We start from the raw sequence: 26,739 nt of genomic DNA, 5'->3' as shown, positions 1-26,739 counted from the left end.
CACACTAATGATGCTGAAATATGTAAGTTAAGTGTTATCTTACTATCTACTCTATCTACATTGTCTAGTACAAATATCATAGGATGTGTGAATATTTGATGTGGCAATTATGGTTATGTAATCTTTGAGGAATGAGATTCCCTTTTAACAAACTGCTTTACAAAGATGAAATTGTCTTTGTGGACACTCCAGACAGGGTGAGGGTGTATCATGTGGCTCAAGGGTGACAATGTCCTTTACATAGCTACACGTGGTCTGAACATCTGGCTGGATGGATAGTCATCTGCACCCAATTTCAGTGGCTACAGCAGTGTTGTCATGATTCCCATTAGGTAACTTGTGGGGACAATTGGGTGTATTTTGTAGATCTAGCACCGCCACCATGTTATTTCTTCTCCTATCTTTGTAATAATGGATTGTCTTCTATCTCCCTGGCTTCTTCATCTGGAATAGGAGAAGCAACTATTATTGGTTACGTAGACTTTCTGGGAAGAGCAAGCTCAGCATTTAATGCTGCTGAATTACTTTGTCTACAAATTGGTATTTTAACCCTGTTGTTTTTCTTGGGGCTGATAAAGGAGCTCTCCCTATATTTTTATTTTTTTTTTAATTTTAATTTTTATTTTTTTTTGCCAGTCCTGGGCTTGAGCTCAGGGCCTGAGCACTGTCCTTGGACTTTCTCAAGGCTAAAGCTCTACCACTTGAGCCTCAGCACCACTTCCAGCTTTTTTCTATATATGTGGTACCGAGGAATCGAACCCGGGTCTTCATGCATGCTAGGCAAGCACTTTAACCACTAGGCCAAACTCCCGGCCCTACCTATATTTTTAAATTGGTAGAGTTATCATGTATATAGAAAAAACCATTTAGCTAACCAAGCAGTAGTTTGGAAATCATGTTCCACTTCCTCGTAGCTCAAATCAAATGACAAAATTAAACACAATTGAGCTTATTTAAATTGTATGGGCTTGAGGAGATGTAGAATACCTTAGATTAGAGTCTTGCAAAGCCCTATGGGTTCCTTCTTACTACATTTAGGGAAGCAGAGATGAGTTCTTATATCTTAGGACAAGGTGGTACTAAACCCCCCTTCAGTGAATGTTTTCTGTAGAGGACCAGATAGAAAACATTTTAGTCTTTATTGCTTTACTATTTTGTCTGCTATAGACTCTGCTGTCATAACACACAATCCAGAATAGTCAATGTATAAATAAATGAGCAGGGCTGTGTTCTAATAAAACTTTATTTAAAGACATGGAAGTTTGAGTTTTATATGATTCTCATATAACACAACATATTATTCTTTACTTTTTTCTGGTCATTTTAAAATGTGACTTGTATCATAATTCATATGAAAATAAGGTAGACTAGATTTGGCGGATGGCTCAAAAGCTTGCTGATTCTTTCCTACTAGATGTTTGCTGGATAGTCTCTAGTACCCAAAGAGACTTTGAACTCCTTTTGTATTCGCTAAGTAAAGCTTATTTCTGATTCACTTGATATAGTATCGTGTTAAAAAAAATCAATGACGTACTACTCATGAAAACATTTCCATCATGTACCATGATAGAGACACTGTTTTGACCGCTACAAAAAAAGCCCTCTCTGCTGCTGAGTAAAACTTTTGCCCTCACGTCTCATGTGGATTGATTCAGCCTCTGAAAACAGAACATAGGGGTAGCTGGGTAGCAGGATATTTTTTCTTTGTGACTATAATACTTACTCAACTTCTGAAACACAGTTGGAGTTATAAGACCTGGACTGGTATATGTTCCTGGGGTATCACTTGTTTTCTTCTTAAGTAGTCATATGCTTTGGGTTAAAGTTGAACCATGTGTCATTTTTCAGTGGTTCATCCGTAAGTGACTGACCTCATTCCCCAGTGGCTTAATAAACAAGTGATTACTTTCTTTTCATACTATCATAACAAGAGAAAGGCAATTAAGAACAAAGTTTGAGCATCCCAGTAATATTAGAGCTAATGAGACTATTTGTCTTGCCTTTCTCTCATGTTTTCAGCTGTAGGATCTTGAAACTTCTGTAACCACTCCATACATTATTACCTTTGTTCAGGATAAAGAGGTCATTGTAGCATCAACATTTTTTGTTTCGGTCAATTTGTCAGATCTAGTACTGTCTCATTCCTCTCTAAGTGGTTGAGTTCCATAAGCAAAGTTATGTCCACAGCCACCTGTAGCTTCAAGAGAGGCAAGAAATTGGATATTTAGATTTGTATCTCAATTATTAAAGATGTTATATTGAGATTGCTAGGAGCATCTGAATCCAAGAGATACAGACCTTTTGTGATATACTCAGATGAATTGGGAGGGGGAGTAATCTCTGCTGTGTTTGAATCCAGAAGGAAATCACTTCTATTACTTAAACAGATCCTTGGATGGCATCTGCTTCTACCGTATATGAAGGAGATTTGGCAGTTCCTCCAGGAACTTCTTCTTTAGCTAGAAGCAAGACATGATACAAAAATCTTAAACCACTTACCCAAACTCTAATAGATGAGCATGGGGATTGGAATAGATTTGTTTCTTGGGTCATTTATTCATTTAGCAGTGTTTTATGAGTGCTCAATTTATAGAATTGTTTTTCAGGCTCTGCAGAAATACTTATGCAAAAGAGACCCCACACTGCTCAGTGTATTAGTAGTCTCAGAACAGTACAATAGTTCTCTCTGATTTAACATATTGCTAGTGAATTACATACCTTCAAAGCAACCTCTTTTATTTCTTTTTAGAATACACATGTTATTCAGAGGAAAGTAATGGCAATAAGAATGAATCCAAATCTTTCCATCACATCTCCACTATAAACAGTTACTGAGTACCTATGATAAGTTAGCTGCTTGGCCAGGCACTAGGTTTTTAAAACTCAATAAGAAGTAATCAATGTGGTTGGATGCAGTGGCTCTAGTCCCAGCTGCTTTGACAGTGGAGATTGGGGCTTAGTGATGTACCCCTGTAATTTCAGCTGTGTGGGTGACATAGGTCTAGGGATCATGTCCTTATGTCAACTTTGGCAGAAAAAGCACACCTACCTGAAAAGTAACTAAGAAAAGTAGTAAAGTACTTATCTAGCAAAGAGAATGACTATAAGTCCCACTATCTCAAAAAAATAAGATAACAGTTATTGCTTCCCATGATTATTCATAAGCTAGGTAGACATGTTAAGAACTAGTTGCAATGAATGCTGATGACACAGAAACAGATATTCTAAGAAAAAGGAGAATGGTCAACATTGCTTAGGATACACAGAGTACCATATTAGTTAATGCTTCTTAATAGGAAGGAAACATTTCATGTCTCCTGAAAGAGTTATCCATACAAATAGTCAAAAGGAAAAACAAAATTTTGTTTAAACAAATCAGCTCTTCTAAATGCTCCTAGCTACTTTGTAGGCTGAGTTCTAGGATTGTGATTCTAGGCCAACTTGGCTAGAAAACTTTGCTAGACTTCCAACTCCAAAGTATCAGAAAGCAGGGCTGGAAGTATGGCTTGAGTGGTGGGGCACCAGTCTAACAAGCAATGAGGCTCTTGAGTTCAAACTCCTGTACTGCAGCAAAGCAAGACAAAACACAGTTCAGTTAAACTGGGAAGCACAGAACATATCAGGGGTGTAGCTAGAGGATTCTACATAAAGGCCCGGAAGGTGCAATTGGTGCAGAAGGCAAGTATGTGCTGGGAGTGCTGTGTACTGCCTTTATTCAAGACAAGCTCTAGCAGAAGGCAAGACCATTAAACTGGAAGGAGGTTCCATCCTACACGAAATGTGTGCTCTGGGAGGGTCTGGAGGATTAGGGAGTTGAATGACTTCTTGGTGACTAAGATTCCCTTGTAATTCTGAGTGAATGCAGTGTTGTTCATGTTTCCCGTGGTTCACCTTGCACCGTCTAGCACTTCCATGTAGTCTGCTACTCTAACTCTAGTCACATCAGAAAATTTACTCTCAGCGGCCCAGGTTCACTTCCGGGCATCAGATCCCCAGTTGAATTACCACCTAGTTTGAAGAAAATTACCTTTCCAGGAAATTCTAGAGAAATCTGGTACTGCTGTGCCACTATTGTTATTCATATATATACACATATCTATATATGTATTCATGTATACATGTATATATGGAAACAATTAAAATAAGTAAGTATGTTCTAACGGAATTACAGTGAGACTAATGAGACTGAGGAAACGCTCAGATTTTTTAACTTAAAATGTCTTTGAAACTTCTCTTTCCACTTGCGGACATAGAATAGGTGAAATGAGGGAGAGTGTTTTTGTTTTTTATTGTGATAAAGTATAAAATAGCATTTGACCATTTGGTGTGAATATCACCAGTGTCTACCTCCAAAACATTTTTGTTCTCCCCAACTAGAACATTCATTACACATGTACCTGGCCAATAGCTATTGGTTTTTATCAGCCTGCCTGAGAGTTTGTGTAGCCAGGGTTTTATTTTCCATCTGAATATATTTCAACCACGTCCTTATAAGTGGAAACATACAATATCTGAGCTTTTATGCATGGCTGATTTCACTTAGCATAATATCCCCCAATATTCACCCATATTGTAGTGTCTATTAGAGTCTCCTGTTTAAGGTGGCTGAAAAGTATTTTATTGTTTGTGTCCTATTTTGTTTATCCATTTTTCCATCCATGGGCATTTGGGTTATTTCTACTTCTTGATTTACCAGTATCTCCTATTTTTTTTTCCTGACCCTTTCTCCATCATATCAGTCTTTCCTGCTTCCTTCACACTGCTCGTGCCAGTCTAGCCCTCCCTCCAAGAAAGACCTGTTCCATCCGAGCTCTACTTCAATATCCATGGGAAAACTATTACACACTCCTCTCATGTGTGAGCTTTGACCTCTGTGTCAGAAAGCCTTGTGTAATTTTCTGGCTACCATGTTGCCTCACGCATATCATCTCCCAGATGCTTCATCTCTTCAGAAAGTACTGCAGACATCTAGTAAGTATATCTATCTGCGACCCAGAACAGGGTAAGGTCCTGACTGGCAGGCACTAGCATGTTAGTCCTCACTCTGGCCTTCCCTCCCAGGTCTACACTCACATGCCCTTCAGAAATATTTAATGAACAGAAGAATGAACTGAAAAACTTTATTTACATAATCAGAAGGAAACCTTTTTCCTACGAGTAAATGTTCAGTGCACAAAATGTTTACCTATAAACAAGAGGTATTTCACTTTCTGTTCACGTAGCTTTATTCCTCACACAAATATTTTAATCCTCCATAGCTGTTCCTTCTTTGACTGCAAATTCAGAAGTTGATTTAGGTTTTTGTGCTTGGACTTATTTATTTCACAGGATTTCTGACAGGTTTTTTGCCTTTTTTTTCCTCTGAAATTTCGTCGCCTTAATATTTGCAAATCAGGCTACTTTCCAGCGCCTGCTTATACGTGTCCTTGTTCTCTTTGCTTTCTTTACTATGTTCTTCCTCTCCTCTCCCCTTCCTTATTTTTCACTAAAGTTATTCACTTAATTTGTTGGGCTCGGCAGCTTGTAGGGCAGCTGCAAGACCCTCTTCCGCTGTCACTGCTTTTCCCAATCATTTCTGTGCCTAATGGATTTCTGGTTATTTAGTTGACACTGCAGGTGGCTTGAGGTCTGTACCTGGAGTGCTTCTACTCTTAGTAATGCTTATGTGAACATCACTAACACTGAATTCTTCAAAAGGAAGTGTGGAACTTTCCCATAGACTTTATAAACACTGTAGCAGGGAAATTGGTTTCTACTGCAGATGTGACTACTCTAGTTCTCTTTTGAAGTGCCATTTTGAAGGCACCATCATTTTGTCAAGTGCAAAAACACACTTCCCCACCAAGTTGGAAGCCAGTGGCCCTGCTGATAGCAATAGCATAGGTAGAGTAGAACTTGTTTTATGGTGAGAGAACATAATGAGAGGAGGTGAAGGAAGCATGAGAATCTCCTTTGTTGAGAGGAAATAGAGGAAAATAGGAGATGCTGGAAGCTGGCTACCATCTTATCTACCATACTGGCTACTATACCAACAACTGTTGTTACTCTTAGGCCCTGAATTTCAAGGCAGAAAGCGAAAGAGATAATGCTGCAGAGAGAGATCAAAGCAATCCCTTTTTATCCCTCATTAACGGATCTTCCAACTCCCAACAGAAGCATACCTTTCTCGTGTAATGACACTTCGTATATTTAATTGATGATTCATTGTAAGAGGGAGAGTCTTTGGGAATTAATATTAACAGTAATTAGACTAATGCTCCCACAGGCTTGACTACCACGTTCTCTGCCTTGTTTGAGTACTCAGTCGCTTCCTAGTTTTGGCATTGTTGTTGGTTTCAAAACAGACACATAGTTTGGGGACTCCACCTTTATTGAAGGTCAAATTGTAAGGTAAACCTTTCTTCACTTCCAGGGTTTTCGTTTAGTAATGGTCATGAGATTCACTCCTCGACAGTGAGAAAGTAGGAACATTTGGAGGAAGTTTGGGACAAAAAGAACTGTAGTCAACCATGTTCTCTATTGAAATGTGAAAAAGCAGCTGCTTATAGTACTCAGAACCAAAAAGGTCCTTAAGTTTAGCCTGAAGATAATGCTTTAGATAGCAGCATTGAGATACTGAAACAAAACTCAGAGTTCTTTAAACCACTGAGAGCCACAAAATCAGCTAACTCTATATTTGTACTGGGACCGGATTTTCTGTCATAAAGCTGCTCCATCTTATTACTGTTTAACTTAAAATCATGTGCATTCCAAGTTGTCTTTGATCTTTGTGACCTTTTTGAGATACCTGTATCACCTTTAGTGACCACAACCCCTTGAAACCTCATTTTGCCTGTCTGGGAAATAATTATAATTATGTCTTCTAGAATTTTCTTGCGAAGCTTCAGAACAAAGCCAGAGGCAAGACACATGAGCTAATACTTATCCGGTGCAATGGTTCTTGGTTTTAGGACACATAGTAACTGATGGAAGATAGCCACAGGTAGAAAATGGTAGAAATATAACCCAGTGCATATGAACTTCTGTTTTCCAGATCCTACATATGCATTGTTTTAGATCATATTCATTGAATACTTTCTGTTCCATGCATATGGACCAGCCTGGGAGGTCTCAGAAGCAGAAATAAGAAAGATGTAGAGAAGGCATATACAGTGAAGTCACATTTTGAATTTGAAGAAATTAGGAGAATATCCTAGAAAATATGCTTTTAGTTTGATTAATGGGGTTATTCCTGTGTAAAGATATCGGGAACATAGAAGGATTGAGAGCCATTGGATTTGTTAACCATGATTTCACTCGTGTCTTTTCTTCTTTTTTCCTATAGTGGTGATACTTTTTAAAACAGCTGGCTTCTCTGCTTCTTTGATTGGATTGTGGGTTCTGCAAAGGTGCTGCCTGTCTTCTGTAAATATGTGTGACCAGGGTCTGCCCCATGTTTGTCCTCCAGTAGGCACATTTTAAGGGTTGGTTGAATGATTACATGTGTGTAAACCTGAGTAAATGTTTGGAGAACAGAGAAAATTGGGGTGGCGATGGAGGAAAGGATCACTTTTCTCAAATGAAGGCAGAGAAATACACCAAACCACAGGGTTAAAATAATTGAATGTAGATTGTAATATGAGCTGGATGAATTGGTATACTCCTCTGTTATGTAGACCTAGTAAGGTGCTCGAAGTTAGATTCCTTAGAACTGTATTTGCACTTACTTCCTCTCTGCCTTCCAAGCTCAAGGTTTTCCCCATACCTATTCCATTCCTTAACTGAGCTGTAGATGCCTTGTTTCTTTTTACTTAGGCCTGTTGAAATATTTCCTGTCATGGACTGTTTTGGTGTGTGTGGTGTTATGGCTTGAACTCAAGTCCTTGATTACGTTACCACTTAAGCCATGGCTTTTTGCTTTAAGTGATTGTGCTTTTGTTTGGAGTTGGCCTCCAACTGCCACACTCCTACCTTTGTCCTCTGGTATAGCTGGGATTATAGGTTTACAACCACAGCATCTTCCTTATTAATTGAAATAGGGCCTTGCTAATCTGGATTATAGGCTTGTATTCCCATGCTCAGTCTGACACGTTCTTGGTATGATTGATTTTCTGAGCTCCATTCTGGTCCTCTTTCCTAGCTCTCCACTGTGGTTTGACTCCACGGGGTATCGATCACCCTGCCCGTGCTGATGGTATTAAACTGCAACTTGATGGTGAAGGTGTGGAATCTCAGTCCACTAAAAACAAAGGTTTCCAGAAGGTATCTGACCAAAAAGGAACCCCCAAGAGACTTCAGGGAGAAGTTGAGACAACTAAGGTAAGTAATAAGCTGTTAACTGAAGAGTGGGGTACCACTACAAAACCCTGACTTACCTTAGTTGGTCATCATGTCACTTTGTGAGTCTCAGATTCTCCATCCATAGAGTGGGCATCATAAACTCGATCTCTTCCATTCGTTTGAGCTGATCAAATAATTTCTTACTTGTGGAAACATTTTGTAAAAGACTGAGCACAATAGGATTTTGCTGACAAATTCTCTTAACTAAATGGTACCTTATGAAATCCATGTAGGTCTGGCAGATTTCAAGACAATGCTACATTTACTGTTTTGCTACATTTAGACAGTTAGTTGTGTATCATCTTTGTTTTATGTGTTAGAAATTGAATCTCTTCTGATGATCCCAGGAATTCAATTAATGGAGGATAAACATTTTTCTCTTTGGCTGTAGGATACCTACTTATTCATAAAATTAACAACACTTTCATTTATTTATTTATGAAAATGTGGGTCTTCAGGGGTAGGTGACTCTTTGATGGGTGACTCTTAGGAGGGGCTTTCTATAATGGGATTGGCACATTATTGAATTTCTGTCTGTATCCTGTGATAGTAATCAATGTTGAAGATGTTCATTTTATTTCTTCCCACTGGAAAATGAAGGTATTAATGTTCATATGACATTTGATTTCTTTCTTTTTATATTCACTGCAAGAAAATACTTTCAGTTGCTTGGTGAGCCGATGAAAGATTACAAACATTGGAAAACCAATGTAAGCACCACCATAAAAAACCCTAAGTCAAGGAGTTAGTTTGCCTTTCCCTAAATAAGGTCTTCCAAATTAAAAATTTGAGGTTATTTTCATTTTGATTTATCTGCAGTTTGGAATAATCCCAGTGAATACTTTCTTCCTTTAGCTTAGATAGTTAACAACTCATGCCATTACTTATTAATGTGTGTGTATGTGCATGTGGCTGGGGACTGGTGATTGAGGGAGCAATTACAGGTATTTTGCACAAGATATTTCAGCTGAGAACTATTGAGTCTCACTGGAAATTGGTTGGTGATTCTTGAAGTTGGAAGCAAATAAGTGCTTATATACTGACTAAACTTGACTAGTCTGAGGAGCCATACAGGCATCTTGAAAAAAAAAAACAGGGAAAATGTTCTTCGGGTCTTCTTTTACTAAGCAGATTAAAATAGAGCTTGATTTAAAAAAATTATAACACTGATGTTTAGTGTATTAAAAATAAGGATGGGATGAAAGACAACTCAATAACTGTCTGATTTTAATGTTAAACATTTTCATATTATAATTCTTTTATTTATAAACATTAGTTTCAAATCTGATAGGATTTATTACTTGAGAATTATTTTAAATATGCCATGATCTTATAGGAAAGTCTGATCATTACAGAAAAAACTGAATTTCAGTGTGGTTGCTCATTATAGTTTCTGTAGTACTGATAACATAATTCATTCATAATATAATATATATGAGCCCTTCTTCATGAATAGTGCACATATTAGAAACTGGATTTATTTGAGTTTGTGTAAATGATCTATAATAAGCTACCCAAAGGAGCTTGAAAGAACATTCAGGAGCTTTTCATTCTGATATAGTATTTAGGAGTGAACACACTTGAACCTTTGGGAAAGCTTAGATGAAATACTTGCCTGCTTTATTTTCCCCGTGGGGGGCATAGTTGGGGCTTTGGTGTCATGCAGATTCTGAGGTTTCTGTCCCATAGATAATGTGAACTTGTTTTGGACATGTGTAAACACATTTACATCTTCTCTTCTCTTACACTTAGAGGGTTAGCTATGAGTCATCTTTTCTCAGGCACATAATTGAATCTCTGGTAACTTGACCTACTCTAAACTTATTAAATAAACTTCTGGCTAGAACTACAGGTATTAAAAGCCATTCAGTTATATGTATATAGATATAGATATATAGATAGATATTGGTATTGCTTTTCTGGAGGACACTTTGATAGCAGGTATTAAACTTTTACATGGATATAATTTTCAGGCCAGTAATTTCCATTCTAGGATGTTATCCTAAGGAAATACTCAAATGTACAAAGATAGATGCAAAAGAGTAGGTACTGTGGCACTATTAGAGAAAAATACTAAAAATGTCTCCAGTATCTAGGCACAGGACACAGGCATGTGATAATGCATTTAAGCTGGAAGGGATGTAGAAGGGTAGGGTACAGTTGTGTGTGATAATGGTAACACTTTATGGAACAATATCTTCTGTATATGGCCATTAGCAAAGGTTTGCCCTATACTTTGGGCCATAGTGTATATATACAGTTGAGATTATGTGGGACACTTAGACTTTCTGTCTGTTTTGTTTGTATGTTTGTTTGTTTGTCTGTTTCTTTTGCCAGTCCTGGGGCTTGAGTAGAGGGCCTGGGCACTGTCCTTGGACATTTTTTGCTCAAGGCTGGTGCTCTGCCACTTGAGCCACAGAGCCACTTCTGGCTTTTTCTGAGTATATGGTACAGAGAAATCCAACCTACGGCTTTGTGCATGCTAGGTGTGCACTTTTACCACTAGGCTACACTTGTTTGAATTTTTAATAATATGTTTAATTATATCTATTTTAATTATATCTATTTCAAAGCCCTTTTCAGACTAATTTATTAACTGAGTAGCTCCTTGATGATTTTTCCTGATCTTTGGCCAAATTTCCTTTCATGGATTCTGAATCTTCAGCTCAGGAGCCCCACGTTGGGCGCCAGATACCGGGGCCAACCGGCAGCAAACCAGGGTTCGCAGATTGGGGTTCCTGAAATCGGGGGCAAGGACTAGGAAGAAATAGAAGAGAGACAGACACACCGGGTGCGGTCCGCAGTCCAGGTAAAGACTGCCCCGTTTATTTTTCACTCCGCTTCTTCCCTCCTCCAGACCCAGGGAACCTCCAGGTGTTACATTCATATGGTAATTCTCAGGTCATTTACATAGAATAGGGCCAGAAAACAATAAGACAATAAAGCCATCATCTGATGCAAGTCAAGGTACAGTTTGATTCCACTCTGGCTCCCAACAGTTACTGAGTGTTATTTACTGAAGGAATAAGTTATTACAGGGTCTTCAGGCCTGTATTGTGGAGGCCATCTGATGAGATAATTTTGCATTTGTCTTTGTTTGAACATAGCTTTGATCAGGTGTTACCTTGGTGTTTCAAGTTGTAATTCTATGTGTTTGCTTTTCACTTGATTATACAAATCAAGAGTCTCACATGTATATTGTGAGCTCATTTCAGGGGAAGTTCTAGGTCCATTTGGCATCTCCGTGTCCTGCTACTTTGAGTCCAGCCACATTGGGCTTTGAAATCAATCCTTCAACGTTTCACCTGTTCTAGACGCTGAGCTGCCTGTCCCCTCACTTCAGTGTTTTCCTGATATCTATAGATTTTATTTTTGGCCTTGATTTCAAATTGATCTTATATAAATTTTAAAACATTAAATACAGTATTTACTATTTTTTAGCAGCATTAGAGCCTCAGTGGAGATTATACAATGTGCTTAATTGGTCATGCATATATATATATGTACATATACATATATATGTATATATGTAGATGGATTTACTTTCCACCAGCATTGTCCAATATGGTACCCACCTTTGGCTTTTTAAACTTACTTAAATTATATAGTGAAAATTTTTCATTTCTATTGGCAAAACCCCCCATGTTTTATCTACATGATCACCACACACACACAACACACACACACACACACACACACACACACACACACACACACACACACACACTTATAGGAACTACATCATTTGGACAATATGAACGTAGGTAGTGACAATTATGGCAGAAATTTTTGTTGGGCATTGCTATTGTAACTTGGGAAGCCAATGAAGTTTTTGGTTATGGAAGTAAGATGGAATATGAAATTGTGCTGACATTCTCTGAACCTAGTCCTTAAGCATAGATGTATGCTTCAGAAAAATAACTCAAAATAATAAAGGGCCTGTTTTTGAAAATGATATTCCTAAATGCTCTGATGGTTGGAATTTGAGTTTCTGTAGCAACTCTGAATATAGAATAATAAGGGTCGATCAGCAGGCAGGATTTTGGCTATTCCTCATGTTGGAATTCTGGAATACGTGCCATCATAAAGAATAGAAACATAACATTAGGAAATTAGAGACTTTTTGTCTCTAGAGTTGATTTTCTAAGTGCTTAACAAGAACCTCTCTTTGCAGTATTTTTATGCTTTTTTATTAAAGGCTTTATAAGCTTCTTTCTTTATGAGATATTTTCTCTGTTGTGATGCTAATGCCAGGGAGCAGAGCTTTGTGAGTGACCTTTATATTTCTGCTACATGCTGTTTATTTATAAAGACTGCACCACCATTTTACAGCTGAAATAACTTGCCAAAATTTAGTTTCTGGCAAGTGACTGGAAGAAGGTGGGACTCAAGTCTAAGTCTAAGTACTTTGGATTCAGAGCTTTTGATTCCCCTAACATTAAATAGGCAAGCTATTTATTCAAGAAGAAAATAAAATCTGTTACACAGAGAATCTGGCCAACTAGGCAAAAGAAGAGCTTGAAAGGAGGCATGCATTATTTACCCCCTCAGAGAGAAGCACAACAAATCTTGGTTCTTGTATTATATAAGGGGGAAACAATGCCACTTCAAAAACAGTGAAGGATTTCTTGCATTCGGCTTTGTGATGCATGGTGTGAGTCTTTGGCAACAGCCTTTTCTTATTAAGCTAATATTAGATTTAGTTCGTATTTCTTTGGCACAGATTTAAAAGAGCTAGCTTACAACTTGATGCTGAAGCAAGAGGAAGAGAAAGCCTGGTATTTTGAATAAGCCACAGGCTACAACACAGGCTGGCAGGCAGGGCAGGGTAGGAGTAAGGGGGATAGGTAAATGATAATTCTCATTTGCCCTACAGTGGTAGACATTTGTTACAATGAGTAGGAGTCATTCATCTGGGATTAGAACAGAAAACTAAAGAATTTAGACTTAGGTTAAAAGATGAAAAGTAGATTATACTTAACCTTCATCAAATTACATGGCTCATTCTCTCTGAGAAGGGCTGTGGCAATTTGGGGGATAGAATGATCTCACTTTTGGCTATTGTATTTTTTGGCTCAAGGAACAAGCATGTTTCCAAATGAAGCTGCCAACCCAATATGTCACCAGTGATAGGGAAGGACATAGTGCATGGGAAACAATAATGACCGCATATTGTAAGAATTGTCATAGAGTCTGATCAAGAGAGACAAGCAAGAATGACTTCATGCTATCTGAGTTCAAGGCCTCAGTATCTCTCCATGGGTACAGTCAGTGCATATTTGAAGATGTAAGCATTTATGACTAACAAATAGAACTCAAAAGTATATGATAATAAATAGAGTATATTAAGCCGTAGTCGCTTGATATAATCAACAAAAGAGAAACTCGAGGGAACATCTGATCGTCTCATTTATTTCGCCATGTAAGAGAGCTGAAACGTAGATTAAATTGCTTTTTAAGTCAACAGTGGTACCATCTATTCTAAAACACAGTTTCAGTTGTATGGTCCATGTTTTCACTTTCCTATGATTTAAAAACAAATATGAAATAAGTGCTTGCAGCCTTTTGGTTAATGGTACATTTCTGGTGGCCTAAGACTACAGTGTGTGCCATTTCATTTTCAGGATAAAGGTTAGTATTCAGGAAAGAGTGGATGTATCAGAGGGCCTAGTTCTAGTTCCATTGGTAGTTTCCATGTAGCCAGACAAACCTCAGAAGAGTATTACTCAGCATTTGAGTTCCAGGGATGGCTTGCCAGTTTGTACTCTGCCTACACATTGTTCTTGTCCAGAAGAAAACTCTGAAGATTCACATCTAACTTTTTCCATCCTGGCAGCACTTAAAAAAGAAATCCCTAATAGACTGAATTGGTTAAGATATTTCAGAATTGCAAGAATCGATGTGAAGACAAATATTCAGTTCTTTTTTGGGAAAGACAGACAGGGGAAGAACTCATGACAGCACTGGATTAATTTTACAGATAAATTCAACCAAGAAACTTGTTTCTTACCCAGGGATGTTAGAAAAGCCGAGAGGAATCTTACGGTTCTGTCTAACCCAGCCAAGTGAAGAATTAGGAGCAGATAATGGAAAGCCATATAGAGAAGGATGAGGCAGTGCATGTGGGGGATATGGAGGAAAGGTGGGTTGAGTCTTTACCTACACCTGGAGCAAGGGTCTGATCCTAGTACCCTATGGCTTCATAAATATACATCTTCTCTCAGCACATAGTTTGTTCTGTCTCTAAACATGCCTATCTTAACCCAACTATAAAAAATGCACATTGTCCCTAAGGTTTTTAAGTAATTCCTTGTTTATTTTTTACATAATATTCTACACTGCTAAACTATAATTCTTTGGACTTGGGTGACCGTTTAGAACAGAATTTGCAAGGTTTTCCTGGAAAGGGCTCTGCATGGTAAGTAGCTGTAGCCCATGTGATTCAGCGGACATAGATACAGTTTGTTGAGATACTAAGTGGTAGGGTGGTGGTGATTTAGAACTTCCCAACAGCTTATCACCTACACTGTGCCTCAGAGTGGCTAATCAGAGGTGCTCAGCCTTAAGTTCTGTATATGCATTGATACTGACAACTGTGACAAATGATGGAAGGGGTACTTTAAGTCACTTCAAACTACTTGTCATCACTTCTTCTTTCTCTTCCTTTCTTCTTCTTCTTCCTCCTCCTCCTCCTCTTCCTCTCCTCTTTCTCTTCCTCTTCCTCTTTCTCCTCCTCCTCTTTCTCTTTCTTCTTCATCTTTGTTCTGGTCCTGGGGCTTGAATGCAAGGCTTGGGTCCTTTTCCTATGCTTTATCTAAAAGCTAGTGCTCTGCCACTTGAGCCACTTCCAGTCTTTTCTGAATAGTTTATTAGAGATAAAATTGTAGACTTTCCTGCCCAGGTTGGCTTCGATTCACCATCCTCAGATCTGGGTCTCCTGAGTAGCTAGGATTATAGATTTAAGCCACCAGCATCTGGTTCTATCAATGCAATATTCATAGTTTATATTTTATTCAGGGATGTTTTGCCAAATGTTGGTAATTATAAAATCAAGGAACATTAGTACAACAAGAATGGATGATTTAGAACTGCCTTGATATCACTGATTCCTAGGGTTAGAAAAAGATGTTACAATGATAACTAAAGTGGAAAATATAGGAAATATTATGTTAGCTATGTAAATGTGGAAAGGCAAGTCTGTTGCTCAGAGGTAGTTTCATTATCAGCAAGTCCTGCACTTTCATTCTTCCTCATGGCATCTCAAATCCATGCCATGTTCCATGTCACTGCTATCACGTGGTCCCCCTCACTGTCTTGTCTCCATAGAATGTATCAGTAGTCCTCTGTGGCTTCTACTCCACTCCTGCATTCCTGTGATCCATTCCCTCATCCCCAATCATGAACTGGGAGATGCCACTTGCCTGCTTAGCATCATTAATGGTTCTTCATAGGCAAAAATCCAGCCTTTTCATATGACTGGCAAGAAATGAAGACCTTTGATCTCGGCTTGCATCCTCTCAGGCCCTCTTCTGGTTGTCTGAACTCAGTGACACTTGCCTTTCCTTTCTGGACTATATTTAAATAATTCAGACTAAAGATTATGGGTACATGCTATGGCCTCTGCTTATGTGCTTTCCCACCCCTTTATCTTTGCACACCGGTCTAGGTCCCAGCTCAACAGGCATGTTCTAACCACCCTAATTACATTAGTCCCTGGACATATTTCATCTCTCTGTCTCTCTCTCTGTGTCTTCCGCTTTCCCCCCCCCCCCCCGATGTTACTTGGTCTGATAAAATCTAAAGACCTTCTTTCTGTTTGAAATCATCTTGTTTCTTTTCTGTTCCCTTCCCCCACATCCTGCAACACATACTGGAATTCAAAAAGTACCACACTTGGTGTTACTCACTAATGTCTTGCGACTGTCCCACATATACTTAAGATTAGGTTTTTACCTCTGGGTTTTCCTATTTCTTCAGTTTTCATTATCTGCAGCTTCTCCACAGGAAAGCAAAAGAAGGATTTTGTGGGGCTTTATATCTGAAGGGAAATATTTTTTTTCCACTGATGGGTGCAAGCTCTCTGTCATCTGTCATCTACACCGTGGACAAGGGATGCTTCCTGAGCATTGATTGCCCTGAGTCCTCAAAAAGTCTAGATTTTCCATCTGTCCAGGCAAAGCCTGATTAGAAGCTATGGCAAGATGCCAATCTTCTTTTAGTTCCAGCTTTCACATCAAGGTCTGTGATCTCTCTGCTACCTTCAGGGTTGGCTACCATTTCAGGGGCAGAAAAGGCTCCCTGAAGCATTGCTCGGAGCCATGAGCCAAAGCCATGGTTCATGCCTGTAATCCAACCTACCCCGAAAGCTGAGATCTGAGGATCAAGTTCAAAGCCAGCCTGGGCACAAAAGGACCTGAGACTCATCTCCAATTAACCTCCAGAAAACAGGAAGTGGGGCTTGGCTCCAGGGTATGGAGGTAGCCTTGAGCTGAAGAGCTCAGGGACAGTGCCCAGGCCCAGGAGTAAGGTAGTAGCTTTGAGCTGAAGAGCTCAGGGACAGTGCTCAGGCCAAGTTGAAGCCCCATGACCTCCCCCACCAAAAAAAAAAAAAGAATGAACATCAGCACACTCTCCTGGTTTCTGACCCACCTTCCAGATTTAGTCAAAACTTGAGAGAAATAGAAAACAATGTCTTCTCTTAGAATGTTTAGAAATTCTGACAAACTGCAAAATCAGACCAGATGTTACCAAGCAAAACCTGCAGATGATTTCCAAGTATTGCTTTCATAGTCTTTTCAGCTGTATATCATCTTAGACATCTTGGCACTACTATAATCAACTACCGTGGATTGATTGTCTTCTACAACAATGGACTTCTCACATTCCTAAAGGCTGGGAATCTAAATTGGACATGCCTACTGATAAGGTCCAGTGCAAGTCCTCCTCCTGGCCTGCAGAGGGTGACCTTCTTTTTTCAGATTGGAACTATTTATTTAAAGAGGGCCACCTTCTTGTGTCTGTAGATAACAGAGTGTCATTCAGGTCCCTTAACTCTTCTTACAAGAACATTACTCAGAAATATTCACTAGACACCATGCTGAAAATGAACCATACAGCGTGTTGGGAAGAGAGGACTAGGAGGGGGAAAAAAACTGGGAGAAAACAAGGGAAGAGGTGACATTGTTCAAAAAGAAATGTTCTCATACCTGACTTACGTAACTGTAACCCCTATGTACATCACCTTTACAATAAATAGTAAAGAAAAAAAGAACATTACTCCCACAATGATTTCACCTTACCCTAATAAGGGCTTCTATATATAATTTCTAGCAGGTACAAGCTTTCAGTCCTTGACATACACCAAATACACATTTTAACCAAATGCCAAGTGTCTGAGTAAAATCATTATTTGGCTGAGGTTGGATATCATCATCATAAAATGAATGTCTGAAACACAATAATAAATCTGAAATATTAATAAGAATACCTATTTATTACAACTTAATTAAAGCTATGCCAAGCAGATCTTTAACTATTGGCATTATACAGCATGGGTAATCATTTCTTGGAGCTGTCAGCTCCTGCGGACTTTTTTATTACACACTCATGATACTAAAAATCTGCTCTCTTCCAACCAAGGTCAGTAAGATAGCAAAATGCGTTTTTGTCAAGTTGTCATTATAGCAGTAATGCTAATAGTCAAAGATTCACCCCCCCAATCATTAAGCTTTCTTCCTTTCCAGTAATAACTGACCTAAATAAAGTCTTCAAGGGCTCCACTTAGCATACTGATTGATGGTGCAGTTCACTGAGTCAGTTCTATTAAGTAAAGCTTTGGACTGTAGTCGAAGGTGCTTTCTAAAAATTCTTGGGATATCCAGTGGCTCATTCCTGTAATCCTACTCAGAAGGCTGAGATCTGAGGATCGTGTTTCGAAGACAGCCTGAGAAGGAAAGTCCTTGAGACTTTTTCCAAATGACCCATCAAAACCCAGCAGTGAAGATATGGCTCAAGTGATAGAGCACTAGACTTGAGCAAAAAAGGCTCCGAAACAGCACTCAGGTTCCGAATTCAAGCCTAAGGTTTGGTAGAAAAAAAAAATCTCAAAGCTTCATTTTATTTTTGTCCTTTTGTACTTTTCTTTAATCCATGTTTTCACAATTCCATCATTAAACCGAATTCTCAGTTTAACTATGAGATGAGCTTGTTAATGCATGAGTTCGACCATGCCATTCCTCTGCTGATACACTCTCATTATCCAAATTAAAAGCCAAAGTTCTTCTATTGTCCTTCCAGGTACTGTGTGATCTGTCCCCTGGCCAGTCACACCTGTTATCTTCTCCTGGTTCAAAGCATGCACCTGTCTTCAGAGCTTTTTCACTGTCAGCAACCTCTGCCTGGCAGACTCTTGCCTCCAGATACATAAGACATACTCCTTCATCCCCTTCAGATCTCTATTCCTGAGGAACTAGATCGGGGGGGGGGTATTTCTACTCAATTTACAGCCTCTGCTTCACAGCCCTGATACTGTGACTCCTCTTTGTATCCCCCCATACCTTTATCTGCTTTTTATGTACAAAACAGTATATAATTTTCACACTTACATTATTATTTGACTGCTAGAGTTATCAGTTGTATTCACTCAGTAACAGATCCTCAGGTCTCATGGTTATAGGGATGTTGGTGATTCAGAGCCAATAGTGTTTTGTGTTTTCAGCTTTCTTGTCTGTGACCTTCCTGTTGAGAAATGCTGTCATGTCACCACTACTTGTGCTAATAATTGTTCACTTCTTTTTTCCTCTCTCTGGGTCTTCCCGAATGATTCCTTCTAAACAATGGCCACTGAGAAAAAAGTGATATGTTTTGGTAAAAGGGCTGTGACAGCAAAACGGGGTACCCTCGAGGTTGTATGTCCTCCTTTCCTTTTGTGGAATGCAGTGGCTGTGTTTTCTTGTAAAAGTGAATGAGCCCAAATTCAAAGGACTTTGGTCACTAGGACACTATATGGAGAACAGCTTTCTTGAAGCTGACTTGAAAAGTACTTTGTATGGACGGTACATAGAGTGTTATCATGTCTCAGGTTCTGAGGGTTGTTTGGTCTTGGCTTAACCAGAGTAATTCAGGCAGCATCTAGAAAGAATGTCATAATGCCTTCTCTGAGATGGTAAGCTCCTCTCAGGCAAGCATCTTGCTGAACCTCAGACTAAGGACAGCTTCTAGCAAAGATGAGTGGACTTTATGAATATCCATCATGACCTATTTCTTTTAAAAGTCGTAGCCAGGCACGGTAGCTCAGGCCTGTAGTCCTAGCTACTCATGAAGCTGAGATCTGAGGATCAAGGTTCAAAGCCAGCCTGGGCACAAAAGGACCTAGGACTCTTATCTCCAATTAACCTCTAGAAAATGGGAAGTAGGGTTTGACTCTAGGGTAGGCTAAGCTGAAGAGCTCAGGGTTAACACTGAGGCCCAGGGGTAAGGCAGTAGCCTTGAGCTGAAGAGTTCAAGGACCGCACATAGGCCGGGTTCAAGCCCCATGACCCACATACACACAAAAAAAAAATCCTAAAGATTTTCCTCTAAAGCTCAGTAGTTGTTACCTATGTCAAAACATTTTGGGATGTGCATCTTTCGAGTGCCCCATTTAGTCTTTGTGTGTAATGGACAGCACTTACCAGGTGCCTCTACTTCCTCTGCTGCCAGGATTTTCTTTCCTGTATCTCAAGCTTTCTTTCTCATCTGCCATTAGGTATCCAGACCTTGCTAGCAATGAAAGTCAGAAATGAATGTTGTTTGATGTGTCATTCCTTTGAATGAGTGTGTGTGTGTGTGTGTGTGTGTGTGTGTGTGTGTGTGTGTGTGTGTGTGTATGTGCATGCATGTTGGGTAGGTTGGAATAGGGGTTAATCTACTTTAGTAATTATTGTGTTTTGGAGAGACTGACCTAGTCTGAGTGCTAATCTGACCTGCTATTTACATATCAACTTTCTGAAACATAAGTGCTTCTTCTTGGATGACCTCTTCTCCTCTTGCACTTACTTGGGGAGTATTTATTGCCAACATCTGGCATTTACTTATTCACAGTCATGCTTATTAGTGCAGCTCTGTGAGTCATGGAAGGTTGTAGCCAATTCTGCCATGTTGTTCAGAGTGGCCCCTCAGAACCATGAGCTTTCGCAGCTATTTCTTAGGAAGCATGAAATAGCCCAGAGAAAAAGTATGGTTGCAATTTCAGAGGGCATTAAGAACCATCTAGTGCAGTCTTCTTATTTTACTGGTGAGGTATTTATAGGTAAAGAAGGAAAATGGCCTGTAAATTGTTGCAAGTAGATTACAGACATGCAAGTAAAAGCTAGTTTTTGCCTTTTGGTGCACCATGCTGCACCATAACATTTCCCAACTGGTCTTTATTCAATACTTGATCCATAATGTTTCTGGGGAAAATAACCTTCTTCATTCATAAATCAGTTCTTAGGTGTCCATCTAGTCAGGGGGAAAAAGATTGGAAAAACTTGGGGATGGGTTTGAGTTAGTTTTGGGGTACTATAAAGCCTTCTCAGCTTCTTTCTGGAGTTCCATGTAGCACCATCAGGAGGTTAGATGGAGCAGGCCGATAATTTTCTGTTCTTGATGGATGGAGATCATTGGCTGAGCTTGTAATGAGAAGGACCTGGCTCCTCCCACTGTAGTTTAATGTGATTCTCAGGCCTTATGCATAAGTCTATTTTTTTCCAAGTATGTGATATTTGATACCTACTTGGAAGCGTATAAACAGAGATGTATATGAGTGACTAAAATTACCACTGACAAAACCCTGCACCAAATTTATAAAGTGTTCATTTCATTCCTGGATTAATCTCTGATATTATTTAGACATGGCTAACTCTTTTAACAGTGTCTTTATGTATTTTTATTTTTCTTTTTTTAGCATTTTTTTATTTCTGTAAAATGTTGTTTGATCATGCATGTTTGTGCATTCTTTGTTGTTAAAACACAATTACAAGTGTGTCCTTAAAATAAAATGCAGTCCTGTATACAGTAATCTCCAAGATGGTAATCTCCAAGATTACCATCAACTCTTCCTGTGTTCAGCTCCTATTCTTATTGTTCCTCTCCTTGACAATCTCTGCAGATAGCAGCCAGAACTACAGTCTAAGCCAGCCTGGCATTTCCCTGCCCCACCCCCCATCTTCAGTTGCTTACCATCTTGTTTGCATATTTTTTATAGGTATGCCAAAGCACTTGGTATAGAAATAGAGGGGGAAAAATCCAATGTATTTGATGGTAGTGAAGCCTAATTTTCTTCCTTTCTCCTATCCTCCTGGGGCTTGAACTCTGGGACTGAGCTCTGTCCCTGAGCTCTTCAGCTCAAGGCTGGTGCTCTACCACTTGAACCACAGCTCCACTTCCGGCTTTCCAGAGTTTATTAGAGATAAGCGTCTCAGAAACTTTAGTGCCCGGGCTGGTGTTGAACTCTGATCCTCAGATCCCAGCCTTTCTAGTAGCTAGGATAGCAGGCATAAGCCACCAGCACCCAGCTGTGAAGCCTATTTTTTTTTTTTTAGTGGGTCATGGAGCTTGAACTCTGCCTGGGCAGAGCTCTTCAGCTCAAGGCTACCACTTTAGCCCTGGGTCTGGGCATTGTCCCTGAGCTCTTCAGCCTGAGGCTACCACCTACCCTTGAGCCAAGCCCCATTTTCCTTTTTCTAGAAGTCAATTGAAGATAAAAGTCTCAGATTCTCTTGTGCCCAGGCTGGCTTTGAATCTTGGTCCTCAGATCTCAGCCTCCGGAGTAGGTAGGATTACAAGTGTGAGCCACCACACGTGGCTAAAGCCTAATTTTTAATCCCATAGTTTTTAAGGGGAATATTCCTTTATAGATATTCCATAACCAAAATTGTTTATTATTTTTTTAATTCTTGGATACTGGATATTAGTATTCATGGACCAAACAGAAATCATGTGTTTTTATAGCTTTCTGAATGAAGTTTATTAATCACTGAGTCTTTTAAATCATAAGCTTTAATAAACTAATTTCTTTTACCTAGTCAGAAGTTGCAATTTAACAGCTGGCTCCTTTTAAGATAGTTTTAAGACGATAATAAAAGTTGAAGTTTTAGATATTTATAAATAGTTTTAATTCCTAGTTAAAGTTGACCTGACAAGGACAAGGTGGATATAGTTTAAAATTTAGAGATATAGATGCACTTTTCATTAAAAAAATTGTTATTATGATAGTAAATTGATTTGCTATGCATTAGCAAAAGTTTAAATTTTTGTAATATTAAAGCCAAAATGTCATTATTAATTACTACAGCAAATGTTTCCATCAAGCTTATTGACTGAGTTCTATAGAGATGTACTTCATACAGTGTTTGAAATTTAGCTATAAATTTTCAAATATAACAACTTGCATATTTTAGATTAAGAATAACACAAGTTTGGAAAGCTAATAAATATGACAAATATTGCAAAAGTAGAAAAATACATTTTGGACATCTGATAGTCCTCTGTGGTATCTTTGGCCTGTATTTTCTGTCTGTATATCCATAACCCTGTCCTAAAACAAAGGTGTTTAATTAATTTTTATAACAAGGAAAGACATAATTCAATCTTTCCTGTGTTAGACTAGAATTTCTTGGTATTGACATTGTGATTTTTATCTTGTGACCTCCCAGAAGCACATTCACTGGTTATAGTAACATTTAAGATTTGAACCCTAAAATGGAAAATATACTGAATTCTCTTTCCTTCAATTTCTCTAAAAAGAGAAAAAAAAAGCCTTGTTTATAACTGCATATGTTTATGTTGTAAAGTCTCTCCCATACTTCTTGTAACTTGGTACCTATGAAAACTTAAGTTCTCATCTTTTAATTTTTAGAAGTTCCTAGAGCCTAACATCAGCTTCACTACATTATTACCCTCAGACATCCAGTGTTCAATGCTACTGTCTCATGACTAAATACATACATCTGGATGGGAGAGAGATTTTTTTTTAGAAATCAGTCCTGTACTCATATCAATGACTTATCTGTACATGAAATTAACTATATAGTACCTTATACACTACACAAATATATTTTACTTCACACAAACAAAATGTAATTTTCCTTAACTCCTCCTTAGCTGAATCCTCTAAACTGTCTGTGGATGCTGAAGCATCCAAGATGAAGGATGGTAGGGTGGAGTAGTGCCAGAGACATTTATCTTAATGGACTGTAGATCAGATGTCTTGCTTTGGCAAATTTCACAAGCTTTCCCAGTTGAAACGACCATGCAAATCCATAGGGAGAGCCCTTTCCTGCCCTAAGCAAAGGAAGCTCTAGCTCCCACAGCTTTACAGTGTAGTTGCCTCTATTTAGCTTAAGTACACATAAGAATTCCCAGAAAGCATTAACTTTAGAAACTTAGACACCTTCACTCACAGTTTATGATGTGTTCTTGGTTTTCCATGATCATATTTTGAGATTTTATTTTTCAGTTTCAACATGTTTCCTTTGGGGGAACATCCTCCCTCAATGAGCACACAATTTATTTTAAATTGAATGAAATACATGCACTAGGCCACTGCACCTTCCCATATAAGTTGCCAAATTCTCACTCTGTTGAGAAGAGACAAGCATGCTTTTGGTGACAGAAAACACGTGTAGAGTCATTACCCTAGGCCAGATACTGTTTCAAGTGTCTGTGATCTATGTGACCATATCTTATTCTGGCAGAATTACATGGTAGATAAACTGAAAACCCTTCTACTATAGAACTCAAGAAATGCTAGATCAGCTATAACAACCATTCTAATAAATGCATGGCAGACCTTGTAAGGACATGAAGCAAATCACTTGTACTAGAAAACGCAGAGAGCATTGAAACCCAAGTGCTGAGTGTGGCAGATGGCCTTGTGCTACCTTGCCAGAGGGTATATTTGGTGTTAAATCTTCATTCCTTGTTAGAGGTGGCCAAGTAAAATAAGAACCTCTCTTAGTCTAAATTATGTTGGAAATAGTAGGGACATAAAAAGTTTGCCTACTAGTTCAGAAACACAAAAGGAATTTATCTGTCTCAATCTGGGTTCTTGGGGGCGGGGGGGAATGATATAATCTTTTTTTAGTTCATTTACCAATAGCCTTAGAATAGATGGCAGAATCAAAATCTATTCTGAGAGAGTTCTTTTGAGTTGTTAAGTAACAACACATAACCTCTTTCTTGAATCCCTGAACTGAAATTAAACTACCATACCAAGTGTGTAGTCAGGAAAATATCTTGAAAATTCTGGTTGGACAGTGCACAAACTGACTTGTTAACACTTCACATTGAAATCTAGTCAGCATCTCCATTGATGCTTAGCTCAGCATTAACCTTACAGGTATCCTTATAGGACAGGCCATTGATTTTTGAAATTGAAATTTCCTTAAGATGCTGTGTATTCTAAGCAGTCATTCTTGTCATTCTACTCTGACAGAGCAAAGGTCATAGCAAGATGAAGCAATTCTAAAGTTGAATGCATTGGTTAAATAGCCTCAGAATGGACAAATCAATTAAATAGAAAAATTGATGGATTTCATAATCAATGGATAAATTCTATAATCAAGCCAGGAGGGATCACTACTACATTGTTGGTAGGAGTGCAAACTCATTCAACCACTATGGAAAGCAGTATGGCAGTGCCTCAAAAGGCTAAACATAGAGCTCCCCTATGACCCAGCAATTCCACTACTTGGCATTTACCCAACCATCCAGAAACTAGGGCATACTAAATCCACTAGCACAACAATGTTCACTGCAGCATTATTCACCATAGCAAAGACAGGAACCAACCTAGATGTTCCTCAGTTGATGAATGGATCAACAAGATGTGGTATTTGTACACAATGGAATTCTATGCTGCTGTCAGAAAAAACGACATCGCCCCATTTGTTAGGAAATGGAAAGACTTAGAAAAAAATCATATTAAGTGAATAAGCCAAACTCAAAGGAACTTAGGCTCAATGCTTTCCCTCATTTGTCCTAATCAGTAGAAACCTTGGGCTTTCCTAGGAGAGATTTGCAATAGAGCAAAACCTTGATACATAAGGACATATAGTATGAAGCTAATTGAAAGGACCTCTAGGATATTGAAACAAAAGCCATATAATGAATGATTGTTGTCCTTAATGTACTGTGTTATCTCTCATCTCTTTTGCTGTCCCTTGGTTATCTCATATTGTTACAGTATCTCACTTTGTTATCTGATATATTGGATTTATTTGTATTTGGTTATTTGAAAGTGGATAGGGAAGTGGGGAAAACCAAAATGGGGATGGGAGGGTAATGGGGACCAAGACATGTGAAAGGGTATCTATGTATGTGAATTAATGCACCTTCTATCTGGCAAATATCATGTAACCCTTTTATTAATTACAATAAAAATATTAAAAAAAAGAAGAGCATTTTCACCTTCTTAGTAATTGAGACCTTCGGTGGACCAGCGATGAAACAGATAAGAAAGTATGAACAGCAGAGAAAACTTATCTTTATATATTAGAAACAGAACCTTGGACTAACAATGTATAATACCATCCCTTTTTTTTTGGATAAGCCAATAAGCTGTAAGTGACAAAATTAAACATGTTCGTATTTTGCATAAACAAAGCTTCTAACTAGCTATAGGATAATTACAGAAACTTTAGCCTCAGTATCCTTAACAGGAGAAGAAAACAAGGTACAACCTAAATTTCTAGGAGTATTTCAACAAATAAGTGAATTGTCATCTCAGTCAAATGAACGTTTCTAAGTATTCCTTCTCTCTTTGCACATTCATTTGCTCTGACACTTTGACAATATAAGAAAACCAACCTGTGCCTCTGTTAGTATTATGAAATTCTTGAGGACAGTCTCTGTGTCCTTACCATCCCTAGCTATTAGCATCTTTATAGTGAGTAGATTCTGAACATTAACAGATTATATTTGAGATTGCAATTCAGAGAATCCTGGAGTCCAGTAATTCATTGGTGACAACACTCACCAGTTGGCAGAAGTAGGATATTGAGATATCGAATGCTGAGTTATCTACTTGGGAGTCTTGGTCAGTTCTGTCACCTAAGTCTTGAAGAATGCTTGAAAGCATTCTGAAATGTGCTCTTTAATTCTTCATGGTCTCATCAGAAATCCTTGAAGACCATGTTGAAGGCTTTGAGATAACAGTTCTGTTCTAGAAGTTCTAGAATGTTTAAGGATAAATGTTATTCTTGGAAATATAAAAATACAATACTAGCTGGGCACTAATGGCTCATGTCTATAATCCTAGCTACTCAGGAGCTTGAGATCTGAGGATTACAGTTCAAAGCCAGCTCCGGCAGGAAAGTCCACTGACTCTTATCTTCATTTAACCACCAGAGAACTGGAAGTGGCCCTGTGACTCAAGTAGTAGAGCACTAGCCTTGAGCT

The 26,739-nt window shown here is 38.6% G+C and overlaps 1 protein-coding gene across 1 annotated transcript in view; it reads left to right on the top strand.

Annotated features, from left to right (window-relative positions):
* Samd12 (sterile alpha motif domain containing 12) overlaps positions 1-26,739 on the top strand; it is a 378,226-nt gene that overhangs the window by 29,479 nt on the left and 322,008 nt on the right. The window contains exon 2 of the mRNA XM_090339306.1: positions 8,120-8,298. Within this exon, the coding sequence (XP_090195432.1) occupies positions 8,120-8,298 (179 nt within the window). The remainder of the gene's footprint in view (positions 1-8,119; positions 8,299-26,739) is intronic.

Source organism: Megascapheus bottae, chromosome 9 (genome assembly GCF_031878675.1).
Source record: "Megascapheus bottae isolate mThoBot1 chromosome 9, mThoBot2.hap1, whole genome shotgun sequence".
Classification (NCBI taxonomy): Eukaryota; Metazoa; Chordata; class Mammalia; order Rodentia; family Geomyidae; genus Megascapheus; species Megascapheus bottae.
The sequence above is the reverse complement of the archived record's forward strand: the minus strand, read 5'-3'. Positions and strand labels throughout refer to the sequence as shown.